This window comes from Schistocerca serialis, chromosome 1 (genome assembly GCF_023864345.2).
Source record: "Schistocerca serialis cubense isolate TAMUIC-IGC-003099 chromosome 1, iqSchSeri2.2, whole genome shotgun sequence".
Taxonomy (NCBI): domain Eukaryota; kingdom Metazoa; phylum Arthropoda; class Insecta; order Orthoptera; family Acrididae; genus Schistocerca; species Schistocerca serialis.
This window is the reverse complement of record NC_064638.1, coordinates 318,877,107-318,899,890: the sequence shown is the minus strand read 5'-3', so window position 1 is coordinate 318,899,890 and position 22,784 is coordinate 318,877,107. Positions and strand designations below refer to the sequence as shown.

The 22,784-nt window shown below is 37.8% G+C and overlaps 1 protein-coding gene across 1 annotated transcript in view; it reads left to right on the top strand.

The window, feature by feature from the left end:
- The first annotated feature begins 9,694 nt into the window (after positions 1-9,694).
- Positions 9,695-22,784, top strand: part of LOC126469756 (KAT8 regulatory NSL complex subunit 3) — a 159,305-nt gene continuing 146,215 nt past the window's right edge. The window contains exons 1-3 of the mRNA XM_050096976.1: positions 9,695-9,781; positions 9,897-10,126; positions 10,345-10,467. Coding sequence (XP_049952933.1) covers positions 10,061-10,126; positions 10,345-10,467 — 189 coding nt within the window. The 5' untranslated portion in view covers positions 9,695-9,781; positions 9,897-10,060. The remainder of the gene's footprint in view (positions 9,782-9,896; positions 10,127-10,344; positions 10,468-22,784) is intronic.

Sequence of the window (22,784 nt, the reverse complement as noted above, 5' to 3'; positions counted from 1 at the left end):
AAACTGTCACTCATTTGAAAGTGGTGCATCAACATGGAGATATATCTCGACTGTGATTCACAGTGCCAGCCACAGCACCAATTGTTGATCCTCTGCAAGCCTTCTTGCACTCCGCTGCAGTCTTAAAGCTTCTCAGACTCCAAACAGACAACAGCCTCACACAGTTACCGAAGCTCCAGTTATGCATTATTTCATTCTTTTGCAGTTACATCAAATTTCCATATTTTTTTGCCTTGTTTGACTAATACAGTATTTTCTCCACCTTCATTTGCATACTAAGGAATTGAAAATCTACCATTCCAGGAGAAAAAGCTGTGTCATGTATGCCAGCTGAAGAAAAATCAGGAAATGAAAGCAGATAAATGGAAATAAATAATAGCCATAAAATCAAACTTACTATATTTCAATTGCCACTAAAATCATTATTCTTTGTATATGAATTTTTAGTTTGGGAATAATTCTAAAACACACTGATGAACAGAAACTGTCAAAAGTTTCAATTGAGAAGGAAACTTGTGCTGTGAGAACACTTTATGTTGTGTAAGTCAACGTTTGGTCAAAGAACCTGTCAATTTAATATCAGTTTCAAGTTTATGTCCTGAACAAATTTCCTCTCTGTTCATTTTCTTTTCTAATCACTCATTTGGTTTGAGGGTTTATTCAGTTGGCTGCTACTCATCTGATAAAAAAAGCATTAGAGTAATGTTTTAAGACATTAAATTAAAAAAAAAAAAAAAAAAAAAAAAAAAACCCCTCTACCTGGTAGGTCACAGCACTGGTCCCCCCCCCCCTTTTTTTTATAAATCAAACACTGGTTATAACTGTTGCTCTTATTTTCTCAATGTCAAATTGCATCCAAAAGGTCAAACCAAACTGAACACATTCACAAGAAACTGTTGTAAATAAATGTTAATTTTCATAGCCCATTATACAGGGTGGTCTACTGATAGTGACCAGGCCAAATATCTCACGAAATAAGCATGAAAAGAAAAAACTACAAAGAACGAAACTCATCTAGCTTGAAGGGGGAAACCAGATCGCACTATGGTTGGCCTGCTAGATGGCGCTGCCATAGGTCAAACGGATATCAACTGCATTTTTTAAAATAGGAACCTCCTTTTTTTTTTTATATATTCATGTATTATGTAAAGAAATATGAATGTTTTAGTTGGACCACATTTTTTGCTTTGTGATAGACGGTGCTGTAAAAGTCACAAACATATAAGTACGTGGTATCACGTAACATCCCACCAGTGCGAACGGTATTTGCTTCGTGATACACTACCCGTGGTAAAATGGACCATTTACCAACTGCCGAAAAGGTCGATATTGTGTTGATATATGGCTATTGTGATCAAAATGCCCTATGGGCGTGTGCTATGTATGCTGCTCGGTATCCTGCATGACATCATCCAAGTGTCTGGACCGTTCGCCAGATAGTTACGTTATTTAAGGAAACAGGAAGTGTTCAGCCACATGTGAAATGTCAACCACGACCTGCAACAAATGATGATGCCCAAGTAGGTGTTCTAGCTGCTGTCATGGCTAATCTGCACATCAGTAGCAGAGAAATTGCGTGAGAATCGGGAATCTCAAAAACGTTGGTGTTGAGAATGCTACATCAACATCGATTGCACCCGTACCATTTTTCTATGCACCAGGAATTGCATGCCGATGACTTTGAACATTGTGCACAGTTCTGCCACTGGGCACAAGAGAAATTACGGGATGGTGACAGATTTTTTGCACGTTTTCTATTTAGCAATGAAGCGTCTTTTACCAACAGTGGTAATGTAAACTGGCATAATATGAATATTGGGCAACGGAAAATCCACGATGGCTGCAACAAGTGGAACATCAGCGACCTTGGCGGGTTAATGTATGGTGCAGCATTATGGGAGGAAGGATAATGGGCCCCCATTTTATCGATGGCAATCTAAATGGTGCAATTTATGCTGATTTCCTATGTAATATGCTACCGATGTTACTGCAAGATGTTTCACTGCATGACAGAATGGTGATGTCCTTCCAACATGATGGATGTCCGGCACATAGCTCGCGTGCAGTTTAAGCGGTATTGAATAGCATATTTCATGAGAAGTGGATTGCTTGTCGAAGCACCATACCATGGCCTGCACGTTCACTGGATCTGACATCCCCAGATTTCTTTCTGTGGCGAAAGTTGAAGGATATTTGCTATCGTGATCTGCTGACAATGCCTGACAACATGCGTCAGCGCATTGTCAATGCCTGTGTTAACATTACAGAAGGCGAACTACTCGCTGTTGAGAGGAATGTCGTTACACGTATTGCCAAATGCATCGAGGTTGACGGACATCATTTTGAGAATTTATTGCATTAATGTGGTATTTACAGGTAATCATGCAGTAACAGCGTGCATTCTCAGAAATGATAAGTTTACAGAGGTACATGTATCACATTGGAACAACCAAAATAAAATGTTCAAACACACGTACGTTGTGTATTTTAATTTAAAAAACCTACGTGTTATCAACTGTTCATCTAAAATTGTCAGCCATATGTTTGTGACTATTACAGTGCCATCTATCACAAAGCGAAAAAAGTGGTCCAACTAAAACATTTATATTTTTTTACGTACTACACAAACATGTAATAAAAAATGGGGGTTCCTATTTAAAAAAAAATAGCAGTTGAGATCCGTTTGACCTATGACAGCACCATCTAGTGGGCCAACTATAGCGCCATCTGGTTTCCCCCTTCAAGCAAGACAAGTTTCGTTCTTTGTAGTTTTTTCATTTGACATTTTTTTCGTGAGATATTTGGACCAGTCACGATCAATGGACCACCCTGTATATTCTCATAGATTGATCAATCTGAAGTTACAAGCAGAGGAGAGGTGACATATGGAGAGAACCAAGGAAAAACTACTGAGCACATGAAAAATAAGAAGCTGTGTATCATTGGCTGAATGTGTTACAATTGGCTCATTATACCCTATTCTAAACATATACACATTAAATCATTGATGAGGTTTTAGGACAGATGAATATTCTGTATTTCTTCGTCCCATTCATGTTTGGTATTGTTGGAAGTTATGCAGTCAAAAGACTGGTTCAGCAGTATCTGACTGCAAACCCAGAAATTCACTGAATATTTCCTTACAATAATAGAAATGTGTGTTCAAGTCACAGCCCAGCAGAAATTTACATTTCTCATTAATAGGTATTACATCTATACCTAATACTGCTGATGTTTAACAGTTCACAGCGAGTGAAGAAATTTTGAATAATTGAATATATTATAACAAAACATTCAACATTCCATGCATAGTTAATCACAAAATATTTTAATTTCGTGCTTTTCACAGCTTTACTTTTGAAGAAATTTAAGCGACTCAGTCAAAAAATATTATCCTTGGACTTATAATCATTAGCGCAAGATGGGCCAATAAACTCTCTTCTCAAACATGCATCTGCCCCCCCCCCCCTCCATTTTCCAAAAAAAACACACACACACACACACACACACACACACACACACACACACACACACACACATTATGCAATGGTTCTGTAATTACTTTCTCTGGGGTGGAGATGGGAGTAGGGATTGTGAAAAACACGCATTTATAAAACAGGACAATATAACACATGTAAGAGACATGATGCCTTTTGCAATAAACAAATTTATTTTACTGCAGCTGTTTTGAACACATTCGTTACAACAGTAGCACCAACACACAAGAGACAAGTGTCATCCACTTCAATAAACATTTTATAACAGCAGGTTCTCACAGTGCAATGTGAACCATTTCAGTTTTTGAAAGTGTATCTTTGATACTACTATTGATAGTGTCATAACATTAATATCTTACCAGACACATTAATTTGGCACAGATGGTAAAATATCAAATAATGATCTTGGGTGTTGGCCATGGCATCTCATTCGTAACCATCCCATAAAATATAGGGTGGTGGTATAGAATACTTGGTATTGCAATCCTGTAGCCATTCTGGTGCGGTACCGGATTTGTGATATGTTTCTGGAAATAAGTCACAGGTACATTTAATGCATTATTCAATATTTATTGATTGAACCTGACAATAACGGAAAGAGCAAACATAAGTAGAATAATGTCACTACATGTCAATTTAGAAAAGAATTAAGCATGTACTAATTAGTAACATGAATTTTGTATGTAGCACATCGCACTCTGTCACCAATGTGGTGCATATAACTCTCAAATGAAGTGCCTAACAGTACAAACTCCTGCATTTGAGCACATATTACGTTGCCAAATGGTGAAGCATATAATCAACTGATCTGATCAGGTCTTGCATTCACATTGTAAGTGGGCAGCTGGAGACAGTGATGTTAGTGTTTACAGACAGTCGTTTTGTAGATACATCTTCAAGGCATTAAGTATTCTAACAGCACCTTCACACAATATATATTTACAAGTGGGCCTTGACATAATTAAACCATCACAGTTTCGAAAGTACAGTGATTTCTTCCACTCAGTTATTATATACTGAACATCACACCAATAAGGTGAACAAATAAACATACACATCAACATAAGACAACCAAACAAGATGTACACTATATTAACAGTAAAGTATCACAATACTGCTTAATACGAGTTCTGTTTATGCCAGTTAAATGTGCTATAGTGAATTAAAAAGAATACTGCTGCTACTTCAGTTGTATTAGGTAGCTGCAGGCTGTCTTATAGAAAACTTAATATGTACTTCATTAATCAAGTATTTTTCAAAGAAAACAGTAACTTAAATATGTAATTATACAGAACAGTTCACAACACACCACTTGCCACCTAGTTAAAGGAGGCTTCAAATCCTTACACTAAGATAATCAGTGGGAGTCACTAATGAGGTATGTTTAAAGGTTCTTTTTAATTGGCTGAGATAACCAATTACTTGCTGTATGTTAGGTGGGAGCTTCTCAAATACCTTCACACCATAGTACTTAACTTTGATAAATCCCAGGTAAGGATGCAGAGTTTACACAAAAGTTATATTTCTGTCTTGTATCGATAGTGCAGATCACAGTTCAGCTTGAATTGATTTTTCACAACCAAACTACACCTTGACTAAAATAACTCTGTGGTTGTGCCAGTGGCTAGGAGTTAGCCAACTGCAGTTCTTTCACAACACCTATGTGCCTGCTATAATGAATGATTATTTTTAGTCACCACACAACTTTCTCAGGTGCTGTAGGGATGCATGGGAAGGGGAGAGCCAACTGTTGCTCTAACCACCACCCCCTCACTTATGTACTTTCCACTGCTGCTGACAACGACAACTATAAAAATAACCTGATGTACGTTTTGCTCCATTTGCATTGCATGTGCAGCTGATTGTTCATTCTAAGCACATGGAATGCTCTAATAGTTGTATACAACCAAGAACCCTGCACCACCCTAGCTGTCTGTCAGCAACTAAATTATTCTAATCAAAATTTAGCAGAAAACATAATAATTGTTTATCACAAAATCTGGCAGAGGATCACGAAAGCATTCAAGAACAGCCATAAGAGTTTTCTATTATTTTCCCATTAATATTATCTGACAGGCATATACACATGATTAAAACTTTGAGGTCTATCCCTTATAGATATGGGACACTGTGACTGTGATGAATAAAGTTTTCCATAAATTACTGTAATCAGCCACCTTTTTCCAGTATGAGATTTTCGCTCTGCAGCGGAGTGTGCACTGATATGAAACTTCTTGGCAGATTAGAACTGTGTGCTGGGCCGAGACTCGAACTCTGGACCTTTGCCTCTCGTAGGCAAGTGCTCTACCAACTGAGCTACCCAAGCACGACCTCACACCCCGTCCTCACAGCTTTACTTCCGCCACTACCTCGTCTCCTACCTTCCAAACTTTACAGAAGCTCTCCTGCGAACCTTGCAGAACTAGCACTCCTGAAAGAAAGGATATTGCAGAGACATGGCTTAACCACAGCCTGGGGGATGTTTCCAGAATGAGATTTTCACTCTGAAGCAGAGCGTGCACTGATATGAAACTTCCTGGAAGATTAAAACTGTATGCTGGACTGAGACTCGAACATACAGTGCACGTGTTTCGTTCTCACATCTTGTCATTGCTGTATGACCGCCACAATGCTGCAAATATGCAATAAATATGTACCATCTGATGATAAATCGCTTGTCAATTCAAAACCAGTCATGGTAAATAAAAACCAAGGAATAAAACCTAAGGCGACTGGCTGTTGGAAACCTTTACACTTTTTAAATCTGAGCTAAAATTGCTTCTGCTGGCAACTCCTACTCTGAAGGTAAATATTTAACAAAAATCTTATAGCATAAAAGACTAAAATGATTCCTTGTGCAACTAAGAAGTAGATGTAAACATTCCTTAACAGTAACATGAGCAGTGACAGATCAATATGTTCATTATTATTACTTTTCAACCAGCGAGCTAGCTGGTAATCTGTAAATGGCTAGTACGTAGCCATAAACACAAAGAAGACTCAAGAGTGTAAAACCAATGTAATCTATGCCATTCTGATAGAAATAGACCAATGATCCTTGGAACACAGCATTATTTTTAACAAATCAAATCACACACACATGCTACACCAGCAGAACAGAATCATTCTGCATAAAGCAATCTACTGCTCTAACTATTACAAAATGTAGACTGGTATAGCTGAAAGTCATGACTCCACCTACCTGTTTTCACCAGTAATGTCATCAATGTGGTGTACACTTCTATTTCAAGCACATTCAATATGGTGACCAGAATGTCACTCATTACACCAACAAACATCCAGCTCAAGAGAGCACCACCACATACTACAACACACCATCTACAAACACAATCAGACTAAAAAACATGAAACCTCACCATGACATCACAGGTGAAAGCAGATTGATGTTGCATCAGCACCTGATTCTGTGCAAATAGCCTTACATTAGCCTCAAGTAGTAAATAGTGACGACACAATGATTGCCAAATGGCAAGAAATCAGGACTAAATTATCTAGAATGATGCTTAATTTCTGTTGGAACATTTGTCTTCTTGGTACAATCCAAAAAGGTCGGTATTGCCTGCTTTGCACTTAGGCATCTTTCTTACTGTACTGGCCCACAAACAGGACTGAGAGCATACTTTTATTCAACCTGTCCAAAAGCATTTTCTTTTTAAACAATGCAGCTAAGATCTAAAATTGTCCAGTCTAACTCAAATTATTCTATTTACATCCTGAAGCATTTACTCCCCAATGGTACTTATTAATAATGAGTGAAATTAGTACACACTGATTTTATAATAGATCTTTACCTGCTGCTTCAGCATATTTTTTATTTATTTATTTTTTTCTTCCAAATGCAAATTTCCCATATTATCTCCAGTTTTGTTACATGTCTCCTCCTGCTTTCAGCAAGTTTCATCGTTTAATACTTTAGTGACTAAAAATAAAGTTCAAGAACACCTTTCGTATGCACACAGCTATGAAGCCAAATGTGCAGTTTGTGACGTTCATCAGTACTACACTGGATTTGCGGCTTTAATACATATGTCACAGTATTAAATTAATTATATACATTTATATTCTACGAAAAAATTGGGCATTCTAACTGCAATCATTTTAACCGACCAACTTACTTGCCTCTCAGAATGTTTACGTTTCTTACATTCCCTATTCTCTCTCCAACAATTTTGCGTTCCGATATTCGTCTCTTTGACATCAGAATAGCCCAAAGCCTATGGCTGAGTTACTTCTACAGTTCAGTGCACGATCTACAATATCGACGAAAACAATGGCAAACACTTATCTTCCCCGACGAAGCGTCCGATTCCACCCGTGACTTCAGGCTGCTGTCGTGTGCGACGGCGCGGAGTTTAGTTCGTGGAGCGGAGTCAAATTTTCTCCTCCTGGAAGAGATTCTGGGGGAGGAACGTTTTAATTTATTTTCCGTTAACGCTTTATGAAATGAAGTATTCTTAAAAACTCCAACTGATATGCGGCCCTGACAACCAACATGTATATATTGTAACCAATAATCTGCGTCTGCAATCGCCATAAGGACGATGGTAAATGTTTTTTTAGTTAATATATTCACTTCCAGTATTGGCATGACATATAATTTGCACTTTTGCCATCTATGGCTCCTACACACTTCGAAATTTCTGGCAACGTTCAATATCCTTTAGAATCTGAAAAGTAAAACATTATCATTATTTAACATATTTTTCAGAATGACGACACAAACAAAAGATGAAGATTCAGGTCAGCTTTCTGAAGAAAATGTGTGCCCCAAACACCAACTACGTCTCATGAGGAAACAGAGAGAAAGAGAATTACTAAACCCATAAAAAGAACAGGTCAGGAAATGGAGAGAGATGCTTGAGTTAAGGAAGCTTACCAGCTTTTAAAAACTGGTAACAACAAAAAAAAAAAAAAAAGGGGTTCAAATGGCTCTGAGCACTATGGGACTTAACATCTATGGTCATCAGTCCCCTAGAACTTAGAACTACTTAAACCTAACTAACCTAAGGACATCCCACACATCCATGCCCGAGGCAGGATTCGAACCTGCGGTTCCAGACTGAAGCGCCTAGAACCGCACGGCCACACCGGCCGGCTGGTAACAACAGATGAATGGAGTGTGTATGGGGAGTTCATCACCAATGAGATAAGAAAATTTCCCCCGACAACACATACGTTTGCGAAGCACATCATGTGCCATCCAAAGCAGCGTTGGGGAAGTATGAGAAGCAAAGTAACACCATCACATCATTACCGGTTGTCGTACTGGAAAACAGTGCAGAAATAAGCTGTCCAGAAGCTAACTGCGAAATTATATACGTTGACAATGATATTAGTGAAAGTGAAGAATTCATTGAAGTACTAGGTACATTAGAAGAGCTCCATCAATTTTTGCAGTTTAAAAAATAAGTGAAATACTTTGTACCAATTTTAATTTTTATTGTAACTTGCTTCAAAACGAAAATAAAAACTTATTTAAAAAGTGAGTATTGAATGTTGTATACTTATCTTTATGTAATTCTTCAAAACTGATGAAATAGTTTAACATACTTCTAGCAGTAAGAGGGAAATGGCAGAATGTGATATTCTGAATAACTACATTAGCGACTTGTACGAATCCCCAGTGGCTAATAATCGTAATGCAATGGTCATTCGATTTCTTGGTGAAATACTGTCTTGCCAGTAGGTATCTTTCTTTAGAGTAAGAGGTGTAGTTAATTGTAGAACATAATTGAAGTCTTCACTGGACATTGTCGTAAACCTACTAAATAATGCACAATCATCTGCTGCTAGATCTCCTAGTATGCCCGTTCGTAGGCCTTCTGTAAGTATTCTTCTCTTCCACCATCGTTTTCTTTTCCGTTTATTTTCATTTCCATTGTTAGTGGCATGTGCGATGACAAAGTAAGCAGCCGCCGCAATCACTTTATCAGCCATTCTCCTGCAAGACCGACTCAGTGTGCCACAAATTCTGTTGCTTCGATATAAATTAACCTGCTGCATGCAACATGGGCCGCAAGATGTTGCCTTTTGTGGCGTACACATTTCCGTAGCATGCCACAATGTTGCAAGTTGTTGTCCCAGCGAAAACAAGCCTTCAGCACAGTTACCTGCGAGCATACGCGCATGCGCAGAGCTTAAGTCGCGTATGATGTGCGCTAGATTGTATGTATACACTATGGTAGCTACCAAAGAATTTCGAAGCTACAGACTGCAAAGAAAAATGTGATTTGTGTGATGATTATGAACTTTGAATGTTCAATGTTAGTAATCTTATTATCTTAGTATGTAGCGTCAAAGTCAAAGGATATTGTATTGTGTTTTGGTTGCTGTGTTGCGGAGTGCGGCGATGTGTACGACGATGTAATTGTGTTTCAGATCATATGTTTTAGCCTCCACTTTTCCAGTATTCTTACAAAAAATATTTGGATAGAGCTGTTAGTAAAAGCATTGTCAGTTGAAATAAAATAAAAAGATAAGTCGTGAGAAAGGGTGACACTTCAGGATGATGTGTTAGTAGATGTCCTATAGTCGGCGGCATAATGAAGGGAAGAGACAGTCTAATGAAGAAGCTGTTGTCGGCACCAAATATTCATGGGGCAGTGTCTGTAAGTACCTTCTACAAGTTAAATAGCAAGTAATCAGAATTTATGATAATTCGTATTTACACGCAGCTTTGTTACTAGTGTTGAAACCATACAGTACTGGAGAAATATGCACAATAGTTATTGAATGTACTAGTAAACAGAAACATCATTGTTTGCTGACCTATAATTTCTTTCATGCAACTTATTAAAGCTCAAGTTGGTTGCTGGATATTTTGCAGAGCTCGGGCTCCACAGCTGCATTTGTGGAAGGTTTATACAACGCACAGAGCCCAGCAGTTGATGCTGCTGAAGAAAATTGTACCAAATTAAGCAGATTTTTATCGCAGCTTGCGAAAGAATGTGTGAGTAACTTTCCTGCTAGTTCTCAGTTAGCCTAGTACTACACAATTGTACTACAAAAAAAGAATGACAACTTCAGTATAAAAATTCATATACGCAATCGTCATTGAAGTTGGGACTTAAGAGGTCCCGAATTTCTGTCAAATTTATGGGTGCTACCTTCTTTAGTGACCACAGGAACACATTATTGTATGCACAGTTGTTTTAATATGCATTCCTGGATAAATCTTATATTACAAAGTAGTTTCTAAGATTTATGTGAACATCAGGACACATTTACCTGTCTCTTAGCCATATCTGTTTTACAAGTGTTGTTTGTTGGTGTAGATCATGTTTTGCAGACAGTAGGTTGACCTGTACGATAATAAATACCAACTTATTCTTAATTTGTACAGAGAACAGTTAATATTGCACAATAGTGTGTAATGGATCTGTGTTGGAATTCCTCTGTAGAGAATATATCACTTTGTGATTATTATTATTTTACAGCCCAGTTTACACATTGCAACTCTTTATGTAATCTGTGACTTGAAATTAGCTACACAGCTTCTTTCATGGGAAGCTCTCAAAAGCTAATAAACTCTGTGTACTTAATTATTTAAGATTTATTCAGTAACATCTTCTGAATTTGCCTATACAGTTGCATAGATACTTTGCAAGCCACTGTACAGTGCAGGGCACAGGGTACCCTGTACCACTACTAGTCATTTCCTTTCCTGATCCACGTGCAAATACAATGAGGGAAAAATGACTGTCTATATGCCTTCTTATCACCCCTAATTTCTCATATCTTATTTTCATGGTCTTTACAAGCAGTGTAAGTTAGCGGCAGTAGAATTGTTCGGCACTCAGTTTCAAATGTTGGTTCTCTTAATTTTCTCAATAGTGTTTCTCGAAAAGAACATTGCTTTCCTTCCAGCGATTCCTCTAAGTGTCTCCATAAGACTTATGCGTTGCTCGAACCTACTGGTAACAAACCTAGCAGCCCACATCTGAACTGCTTCAGTATCTTCCTTCAGTCCAACCTATTATGGATCCCAAACACTTGAGCAGTACTCAAGGATAGGTTGCACCAGCATCCTGTATGCGGTCTCCTTTATAGGTGAACCATTCTTTCCTACATTTCTCCCAATAAACCAAAGTTGACCATTTGCCTTCTCATCCACAGTTCTCACATGCCCATTCTGTTTCATAATGCTTTGTAATTTTATGTCCAAATATTTAAACAACTTGACTGTGTCAAGCTTGACTGTATCCAAACATTACAGGTTTGTTCTTCCTACTCATCTGCATTAACTTACATTTCCCACATTCATAGCTAGCTACAATTCATCACACCAACTAGAAATTTTGTCTAAATTGTCTTATGTCTCGGTGCAGTCACTCATCTTTGACACCTTACTGTTGTAACGGGACATCTCCCTCTTAGCATTACTTTTCCCCGACAGTAGTTGTCGATACGAGTATTGTTGGACAGGTCAGTATTATCTGTTGCTTTTTTGAAATCTTTCATATAATTTTGTACACAGTATGCTATATTTCAAGCTAAAATTTATGAAAAGGAATTACTTTATAAAATATTTTAATTTCAATGTTTTAATCAATAAGTGCTAGTTCTGAGTGTACAGTTAAAATTTTTTTTTTAAGAAACATATTAAATTATAAATTATTGGTATGTTTAAAATTTCTGTTATTAATTACACAATTCCCTACTGTTTACTATCTTTATTTTTGGATTCAATTATTAAATAATAATTGAAATTAATAATGTAACTAAATCTAGTAGGAATTCGTGTGTTAAGAAAATTGTAAACCGTTCGGAATATGGTTACTTCAGCACAATGTGGGGGAATCGTAAGCATGCCTCTGGTGAGATCAGACGTATTTTTGTGCAAACAGTGTAATTTTGGCTTTGTTAATGTGAAAAATCAAAAATACTGTACGATATTGTAAAATGTGAGAAAATATATTTATTAAGAAAAAACTGATGCACCAACAATCTTCAGATTTATTTAGTTCAAACAAACCATGAGAACCAGAATTTGAGATTTAAATCTTCAAGAATCAGACCCCTACACAAGAGACTTTGCTTAATGTGTACAATAGACGGGAGTAGGAAGGAGGGGGTAGATTACACCATACACCACACATCATCAGCAAACAACTGCAAATAGCTGCCCACCCTGTCAGCCAAATCATTTATGTCTATAGAGAACAACAGCAGTTCTATCACGCTTCCCTGGGACACTCCTGACAATATCCTTGTCTTTGATGAACACTCACCATCGAGGGCAACATAGTGGGTTCTATTACTTAAGAATTCTTCGGGGCACTCACATAGCTGTGAACTTATTCCATATGCATATACCTTCATTAACAGCGTGTAATGGGGCACCATGTCAAACGTCTTCCAGAAATCTGGAAATATGGCCTCTGCCTGTTGCCCCATATCCTTAGTTCGCAGTATCTCATGTTAGAAAAGGGCAAGCTGAGTTTCATACAAGCAGTGCTTCTAAAACCATGGTGATTCATGGACGTAAGCTCCTGTCTCAAGCAAGTTTACTATATTTGAACTGAGAATATATCAGAAAATTTGTTAATACTTATCCCATGGACAGAAAAACACATGGATGAATGTTGGCAGAAATAGTAAGTTGAATAAATTAGCCAATCTAGAACTGTCAAACCACATTTCACACCTTGTAGACCACTGCTTGCTGTCCTCATGACATCGCCGGTTGAAAGCATCACTAGTGAATGACAGAGCAACCATCATGATGTTCATTCCCTTCCCATGACAGTGACAACATAATCTTCCAAACACCATATTTATTAGAAAACCCTATGTACTTGGCATATCAGCCATCACCTTGTTCAACATGCATTTATTATATTTTGAAGCCTGATCCATGTCATCTTACCCCACAGAACAGCCTATTAACAAATTATGCAACCAACAGCTCTCCTGGCATCAAAATCCATCACTAGACACCATCAGCCCAAGCAACATATCTGCTACAAAATGCTCTATTCTTTCACACTACATTTTAAATACTTTTCCTAAATGTGATGTTACTTGCCAGTACATAATGATGTCGCAAGTCAAGGCCGACACCTGGTTCTGACCATTTAAGGTTGGAAGTAACCAATGGGAGAACTGTAGGAGGAGCTACACATGACAAACTCAAGGCTGAATGACACTTGTGTACCAGATGATATAAATTGTTTGCATTATGTGAACAGTTCATCATTCACTTTGACAAGTTCTTAAGAAGATGATAGCTGTATACCAGAAAACACTAAGCACTCCCACTTTCTGGATAGTGGTTTGTTTCACTTTCTGTATTTTCTTCATATTGACATTTTTGCTAATTTGTATATATAGTACCTTTTTAATTTATATTGAAACAGGTATTGGTTCACCTGAATGGGTTGGTCTATATCAAATCAACCAAAAGTTGGACCTCATAATGTCAGCAATATATTTATTTTTGTTTATTGCCTGTACTCATAGAGTAAATGAAAAATACAGATTTTATTGCTCTTCCTGTGCATAGATGATTTGATGTTTTGGCTTTTGTCTCAGCCTCTTTGGCTGACATTGTTTTAATAACTTTTGTCTCGTTTCACCACCACGGATGGTGGCACTTGCAGTTACTCACTAGCAACTATGACTGAAAATTTGGCAGTGCCAGCTGCTTCACTGGTGAAATTTCAGAACAGTTATTAAATTGAAGATCCTGAGATGAAAGCCTACGTCAACAAGTGGGCCCGGAAGCCTCAACATTTTTCTACATATAGAATTCGTTTTTCAAATTTCAAGAAATTAAAGTTACCAAAATGTTTGTAACTTGAAAGCTGTTCATGCTAGGAAGCTGAAACTGGTGTCATTGAAAAGTTCTTGATTTAAGCTTTGATTTGATGTACTGATGTACACCACAATAACACTGTATAATGTTAAAAACACCTCTTTTTTGTTTGTTTGTTTTTTTTCATAAAAGTTTGGTTTTCATTGATGTGTTTACAAATACGAAGAGATTTTTAGCCACAGACCTTGAAATTAGTACTTTACTTCAAAACCAAAGATTAGATATTAAGCTTGCATGTGCGGTGTTTTTATGACACAATGGTAAAAATAAATGAAATAAAATATCTGGAGGAAAAAAATTACGTGAACAATATTTCTTGAAAACCTGCATGCATGATGCCTTTAATTTGTAATTAAAATCCATTGTCAGTATACAGATCCTTGCAGTAGGCATCCTGTGCATGATTTTTAGAAACTGAAGTAGCAAGTCCATTTGGATGAAGAACAATAAATTTGTTAGATGTATGGTCCTTTTGAAAGACGCATACACTTGCCACTAGTTGGCACTGTTGGTTATAGCAATGGTAAACACTACAGCTTCGGGGGATTCTCAGATTTTCTTAGGAAATTTGCTGTTTAGAAAGAGTTTGCATACTTGACTTACTAGTAAAAGAGTATGACTTAATTGCACCCTAAAATTCAGAAACTGGACTGAGAGAGTGTAGTTGATCAATCCGTTGGATGCTTTTGCAATTACTGAATTGGATCAATCAACTTATCTCATTTTTATAGTATTTCTCCTTTTTAGATAATCAGAATGGATGCCAGGAATGGTTTATGAGCAAAATCATGCAGCTGGTTGATTACCAAGTGGCCTTTTTAAGCTTGCTTCAGCTACAAGTCTTTTGACAGTGCCATCATGTCCATCACAGGCACTTTCGCCTTACACTGTAGTGAATAGTATAATTTTGTATAAATTTATAAGCATTGTTGTGAAGACATGTTTTGTGTTTTTTTCCTGTATATGTTCTATAGTACTACCATCAGTAAGGCATAACATTAAAATAATGTCTGTCCTTCGATTTTGAGAAATATTAAAGGCTGCTGTTTCATGTTCCAAGCAGTCAGAAATGAAGACCTAATTCATATGTTTTGAGTTCAGTGTCATCCTGACTGTAGTGATACAGAAGGATGCAGTTTGACTTGACTAGTGGTCCACTGGTAGGACTGGATTTCACCTTTGGGCGCAAATCAGTAATTCTCAGTAAAATAATCGGTGGTGAGATTTCCTGCCTCTTGTAAGTTATTTTATACAACCATAACTTGTTTACCTCAGTTCGTTCGCCAAACAAGAACAGAAAGTACCTTTCAAGATAGCTAATTTAATGATTAATGTCACCAGTAAATACCTAATCAAATTGATGCACACTTGAAGTGTTAAGATTCTGACCCCCTCCCCCTCTCTCTCTTCCTCCCTCCCCTCTTCCTCTCCCCCTCCCTCTCCCTCTCTCCATGCCCCCTGCCCCTTCCTCTCCCTTCCCTTTTCTCCCGTCCTGTCCCCCCTTCCCCTATCCCTTTCCCACTTCCTTATGTGGTACATGCAATAATATGCAGCGTGTTCAAAAAAAGTGTTGAATACTGTGAGAAGTGGTAGTACTCATTGAAACAAGAAAAATAAGTCCAGTAAACGTGGGTCTGGAAATGCATACTTTCCAAGATAAACATGTGTTTATAGGAAGGGCTGCATGACACCTGGTTGTGGATACTAGCACAGTTGTTGCACGGGTGCCCTGTCAAATGTGTCGGCAGGGTATTATGATGTCTTGTTCAGAGTACTCTACAGTCTGCAGTCAGTTATGTGGTTTGAGTCGTGTTGTAGGCTATGTTAGTTTTCATTGTTTTGTGTGCCTTATTGTACAGTACTGTTGACCTTGGATATATGTCATGGTGTTTTACCTTCTTCCAAGTGGAGATTCACTTACGCATTTACTGTTATTGCGTGTGTGTCCATACAAGTGGTGTAATACATTTACATTTTCTCTCTTGCACCACTTGTTAGCAATTGAAGCCTACTACTTGACAGGTGAAATGATTGATATTATATTCTGCTGTGGACTTTCTCATTAATGTATTGCCTGCCTTACTGGATGCTGTGACCGAGTGAGGTGGTGCAATGGTTAGCACACTGGACTCGCATTTGGGAGGACAACATTTCAAGCCCACGTCGGGCCATCCTGATTTAGATTTTCAATGGTTTCCCTAAATTGCTCCAGGCAAATGTCAGAATGGTTCCTTTGAAAGGACATGGCTGACTTCCTTCCCCATTCTTTCCTAATCCAGTGGGACTAATGACCTTGCTGTTGGGTCCCATCCAACCAACCGAGAGGCTGTGCCATTGCTGCAGTGAACACAAATGTGATTTATTCATGCATCATGCAGCACACTTTTATCACAATGTGTGTGAACATCTGAGGTAGACATTTTAGGATCACTGGATTGGTCTGTAGGCTCACACATTGGCCTGCACATTCCCCTGACCTCAATCCCCTAACTTTCATTTAGGGTGACACTTCAGAGAATTGTACCTCACACCAATCCATGATGTGTGGTGTGGACACTACAGGTTCACATCTTCAGTGGGTGCCAGCAGATACAACAACAACAACAACAACAGGGCATACTTCGAAGGGTGCATCATTCCTTACGCCAAAGGACAGCGGGGGGGGGGGGGGGGGGGGGCATTGGCATTGTCATGAATGGAAGCCACATTGCACATCTCATGTAAACAACTGTTTATCGCAGGAAGTATGCATTTTCGGACCCATGTTTAGTGGACATGTTTTGCTTGTTTCGAGTATTAGTACCACCTCTCAAAGTAGTCTACACTTTTTTTTGAACACCCTGCATGTAAACACTACAATGAAGAACTGTTATGTAGCAGTAGAATGTAAGCTACAACAAAAAATCAGTGCTTGCCAATTATTGATCATTCCTTGCAATATCAACTGCTAAGAAAAGTCAGTCTGGAACATTACTGTCTTTCAAATAATACTTTCTACAACTTTAAATTTTAGTAACAAACTATGAAATCATAAATTTGTAATAAACATATGTTTTTCTGATAATAAAATAGAAGGGATGTTTCTAAGATTGTGAAAAACTAAAATTTTGGGATTTTTGCAATACGGTGGAACTTGGCATAGTGAGCATAATTTGTTCCAGAATCTTTATCCCTTATAAATTAATGTAAAATATGATGATGCATTCCATGCAGAAAAAAGTACTAAATGTTTTACCTTATACATGCCATTTATTCAAAGAAAATTTTATGCACAGTATTATGTACTTTGTTATGCATTATACATAACTAATTGTTTGTTACTAGGAAGGTATCTATAGTCATTTGTTTCTGCTGACACTTCAACATTTGGTGAAAATGCTACATAGCTTTATCATCAAATAAATTTGTACCGTGTGTTGCTGCTGCTTATTTATGTACAATGCAACCAATTCCCATGCTTTGAGCATTTCTCATATTGTGCCAGAAGATTGCTGCTTTACTGTTACCGCCTCCTCCTCCTTGCCCTCCTCCTCTGAAGAACTCTCCACAACTTACTGCTGTGAAACACAATGCAACTCCATAAGCTCTTCAGTGGTCATTTCTTGGCTGTAATCTTCCACAGGCTCATCAATATCATTGTTATCCACTTCTAGTCCCATGCTCTTGGCCAAAGACACAGTCTCGTTGACTATAGGATCCACAGGTACTGACTCAAATGTCTGAGAGTCAGATTCAACAACGCACTCTGGCCAAAACTTCTTCCAAGCAGAAGTGAGAGTTCTCTTGGTAACCCCTTCCCAGGCCTTTTCGATCACCTTGATGCAGGCAACAATGTTGAAGTTATATTTACAAAACTCTTTGAGAGTGAAATTGGTAGTTTCAGCCAACTCAAAGCAATACTCGAAGAATGTCTTAGTGTAGAGCTGCTTAAAATTAGAAATAATCTGCTGGTCCATAGGCTGGAGTAATGGAGTTGTGTTGGGAGGCAGAAATTGGGTCTTGAAGAATATGGTCTTGTTAGCCTGAAGAATGGGCAAGAGTATTTTCCATAAAAAGCAACACATGGAGTGGCAGATTCATCTTTAGGCAAATATTTCTTCCCAAAAGGACCAAACACTTCACTGATCCAGTCACAAAAAAGACCACGTGTCACCCAAGCTTTGCCAACAGCCTTGCCGCAGTGGTAACAACGCTTCGCGTCAGATCACCGAAGTTAAGTGCTGTTGAGCTGGGCTAGCACTTGGATGGGTGACCGTCTGGACTGACAAGCACTGTTGGCAAGCAGGGTGCACTCAGACCTTGTGAGGCAAACTGAGGAGCTCCTTGATTGAGAAGTAACGGCTCTGGTCTCAGAAACTGACATAAGGCCGGGAGTCTGGTGTGCTGACCACATGTCCCTCCATATTCGCATCCAGTGACACCTATGGGCTGAGGATAAAAAGGCGGCCAGTCGGTACCATTGGGCCTTCGTGGCCTGTTCAGGAGGAGCTTTTTAGTTAGTCACCCAAGCATTGTTGTTGGACCTCCACATCACATTTAATTTGCTCTTCTGGACATTACACTTCTTAAAGGCTCATGGCGTTTCTGATTGGTAAACAAGCAGTGTTTTAATTTTCATATCACCACTCGCATTGGCACAGAACAGCAGTGTGAGAAGGTCTATCATTAGCTTGTGACCGGGCAGTGCATTTTCTCTACTGTTATAAAGGCACCGCTTCCGCATCTTTTTCCAGAGTAGACCTGTCTCATCACAGTTAAAAACCTGTTACGGCAGATAACCCTCAGAATCTCTCTGCATCTTGAAGTTGCCGATGAAGTTCTCTGCTGGGTGCTTCGCTGTGTCTCACAATGCTGTGGATGCCAGTTCTTCTCTTAAACTTCTCGAACCACCCACAAATTCCTTTAAACACGTTGTAAAAACTGATGCGATTAAAAGTTATTAGAATTTTCGGTGTTGTTAACTTCATTGGTATTGTAAATTATTTTTAAAAAGTCATAGAAATCTGGGATATTTAGGTTCAGAAATTAACCAAAATTTGTCGAATTGAAATGGGCTGACTGAAATACAAAATATTAGTTGCTGTTATAGATGATTTTTTGTTACATGATCCAGATTTAAAGTTATTAGAAGTGCAACAAGTTGCCATCTGCTTCATCGATGTAAGATCATCACAAAGTCAAAGAAATGTTTAACACCAGATAATATTTGTAAAGTATTCTTTTGTGTTTTACTACTTGTCAGAGCTGTGTGCTGCAGATAGTAAAGCACTTTTCATTGTTCCTTTGCATATGTGTTCTTGATACAGTAGTTGTAGTGCCGAATGCCAGCCGGTGTGGCCGTGCGGTTCTTGGCGCTTCAGTCTGGAACCGCGTGACCGCTACAGTCGCAGGTTCGAATCCTGCCTCGGGCATGGATGTGTGTGATGTCCTTAGGTTACTTAAGTTTAAGTAGTTCTAAGTTCTAGGGGACTGATGACCACAGATGTTAAGTCCCATAGTGCTCAGAGCCATTTTTTGTAGTGCCGAATGAGTTAACTATGATACAGAATAGCAATTGTCTGTTTACCATTATATTTAGTATTAGTTTATTTGCTTATATTACCTTCACATACTGTCTCATTAATTCATGCCAAAACATGTATTTTTCGTGGTACATGCAGGAATAGTGGATTATAATTATCTCTTCTCAACATAATGTCAAGGGTGTATCTGTGGTATGTGAATTAGTGTTATGAGTGCTTGTGCATTTTATGTTTGTTTATTGCAATACTTATTCCATAGATCCATTTTTGTGTGGAATGAGTCAAAACATTTCAGTCGTTATTATGCCTGTAACATTAAGGGCTACAAACAATGATTAGGGATACAAATCAGTAAGTAATAATATATTAGCTAAACAGTTACTGATAGTGTAAAAAAAGACCATGTTGTTGACTTACAAAACACAAATTAATGTAAATAAAGCAGCAAGTTACATTAAAACAGAAATGCACAGATATACATGGGAAACAAAGGGAGTGATTCATACGGAAAACCTGGAATTCTCAGAGAATTACATTTAACCTGAAAAATCAGGGAAATCTCATGGAAATCTCATGGAATTTCAGGAATTTCATAAATCTCAGGGAATTCTGCATTTTTAAACTGATATTGAAATTAAATTTTATCAAGTTTTATAAATCACAATTTTCAAATTACTTAATATTTCAGACTGTGTTAATTACATGAATATTATTCCATATAAATTATTGATGTGTAAAAACAGGTATTAAACTGTTGCTTATGGTTAATACATAGCACAGCTGCAAGGAATGAAAGTCATTATTGTGATATGCCCTCCCCCTCGCTCACCATTTATTTATCAGGAGCTTTTTGACACCATCTTCCTCCTCACACCTGGGATTCTCCTGGAATTATTTTCCAAGTTTGAGTAGCCACTCTGGAAATAATCTTATCTATTTCTGCCAAAGAATTCATCTAGAGAATATCAACTTCTTTCGAGCAATAACTCCTTTAGCTTACTTTTAAATAGTATATTATTATCTTGCAGACACTTAATGTAACTTGGAAGTGCGTTGAAGATTTTTGTGCTTGTATATTTTACATCTCTTTGCATCAGAGAAATTTTTTATGTCACATTGTATCTTCCATTTCCTCCTTGTGTTATGGTGATGATGATGATGACTCATTTGTTTTTCATATTGAGATGGATTGTGAAGCATGATTGGCATGATTCAAAAGAGATATTTTCAGGTAGTAGTTAGTATACCTATTTGGTTAAAAAGATTATGACATAGACACAACATTTTTTGGCTTGCAAGGACTTTTTTCGACAGTGGTGAATGGGCCCAGAAAAATTCCACATAATATAAGTGAATGGAAGCAGCCAAAGTAGGCAGATTTGGAGACATTGATGTTTCTGATTTTTGGCGATTATCCAGGTGGCAGATGTTGCTGAGCTCAGCCTTTCCATGGTTTGGTGGATATAGTGTCTCCAGTTAAGCCTATTATCTACATGGAAGCCTAGGAATTTCGAACAATGTACACTATGTATCTGATAGCTCTCATGCACAATGTTTATCTCCTGTGGACTTTTGTGATCAGAATGGAAAAGATTGTAACTGATTTTGTTGAGGTTTATTGATAGACTATTTACTGTGAACTAGATCAGAACATTTGCATGTAATTGGTTGAGATTTAACTCTAGATTCATGGATGTTTTACTATTTGTCACAATACTTGTGTCATCTGAAAACTTTTAAAAGTTGCTTGCTTTGTTTAAAGACAGAGGTAGGTTGTTGATACAACCCTATGTGTGAGAAATGGCAAGGGTCCAAGGATAGAACCTTGTGGAACTCCATAATGTACTGTTCCCCACTCAGACTCTATCCCTCCTGCCTATGTGTTGTTGCCATCTAACATTGTTTTCTGTTGCCTACCTTGTAGATACAACTTGGGCCAGCTGCCCATTTGTCCTCGAATTCCGTAGTGGCATGCTTTCTCTATAAATATTTTATGACTGACACAGTTGATGGCCTTAGACAGATCACAAAATATGCCAGCAGGCAACGTCTTCTTGTCAAGTTACTCAAAAACATTATTTGTAAATGAAAATATAGCTTCAGTTGCAGAGATACCGTCTCTGAATCCAAACTGGTTTTTGCAAAGCTTTTTAGGTGATTGACTATCCTGGTTGTATTAATTTTTTGAGGTCTTAAGAAAATGCAGTCAAAAGAGAGACAGGACAATAGTTTGTAACATCTGTGACATAGCCTTTTTTGTGGAGAAGCTTTGCAATAGCATACTTCATCCTGTCAGGGAAGACACCTTGCCTGAGAGAGGCATTGAGAATATAAACTGAACTGAACTGTGAACTAGATCAGAACATTTGCATGTAATTGGTTGAGATTTAACTCTAGATTCATGGATGTTTTACTATTTGTCACAATACTTGTGTCATCTGAAAACTTTTAAAAGTTGCTTGCTTTGTTTAAAGACAGAGGTATTAATTTTTTGAGGTCTTAAGAAAATGCAGTCAAAAGAGAGACAGTTCACTGAACTGATGCAGAAAGCTTTTAGCAATTTGCTGGATATATTGTCGACACCAGCTGAATTTTTATTTCTTAAAGAAATTATGGTTTTTCTTACTTTCTATACTGTTATAAGGGCTGTACCTATCTGCTCTAAAGAATTGGGATACGATCTTTCAGTATTTTTATGGTCTTTTGTAAGGGGCCATTGAGTCCTGTTCCCTCAACAACGCTTAAAAACTGCTAATTAAAAATTTTTTCCACATTCTCTAGATTTTGTACTATTCTACCTTCATTCTTGAGAACAATGTTTGGGTCTTACGGGGGCAATTTGCACCAGTCTCACTCATTTTCACTTCCCATACAGTTTTGATTTTGTTTCTGGATTTTTTTAAATTTTAGAGTACAGATACAAACTTT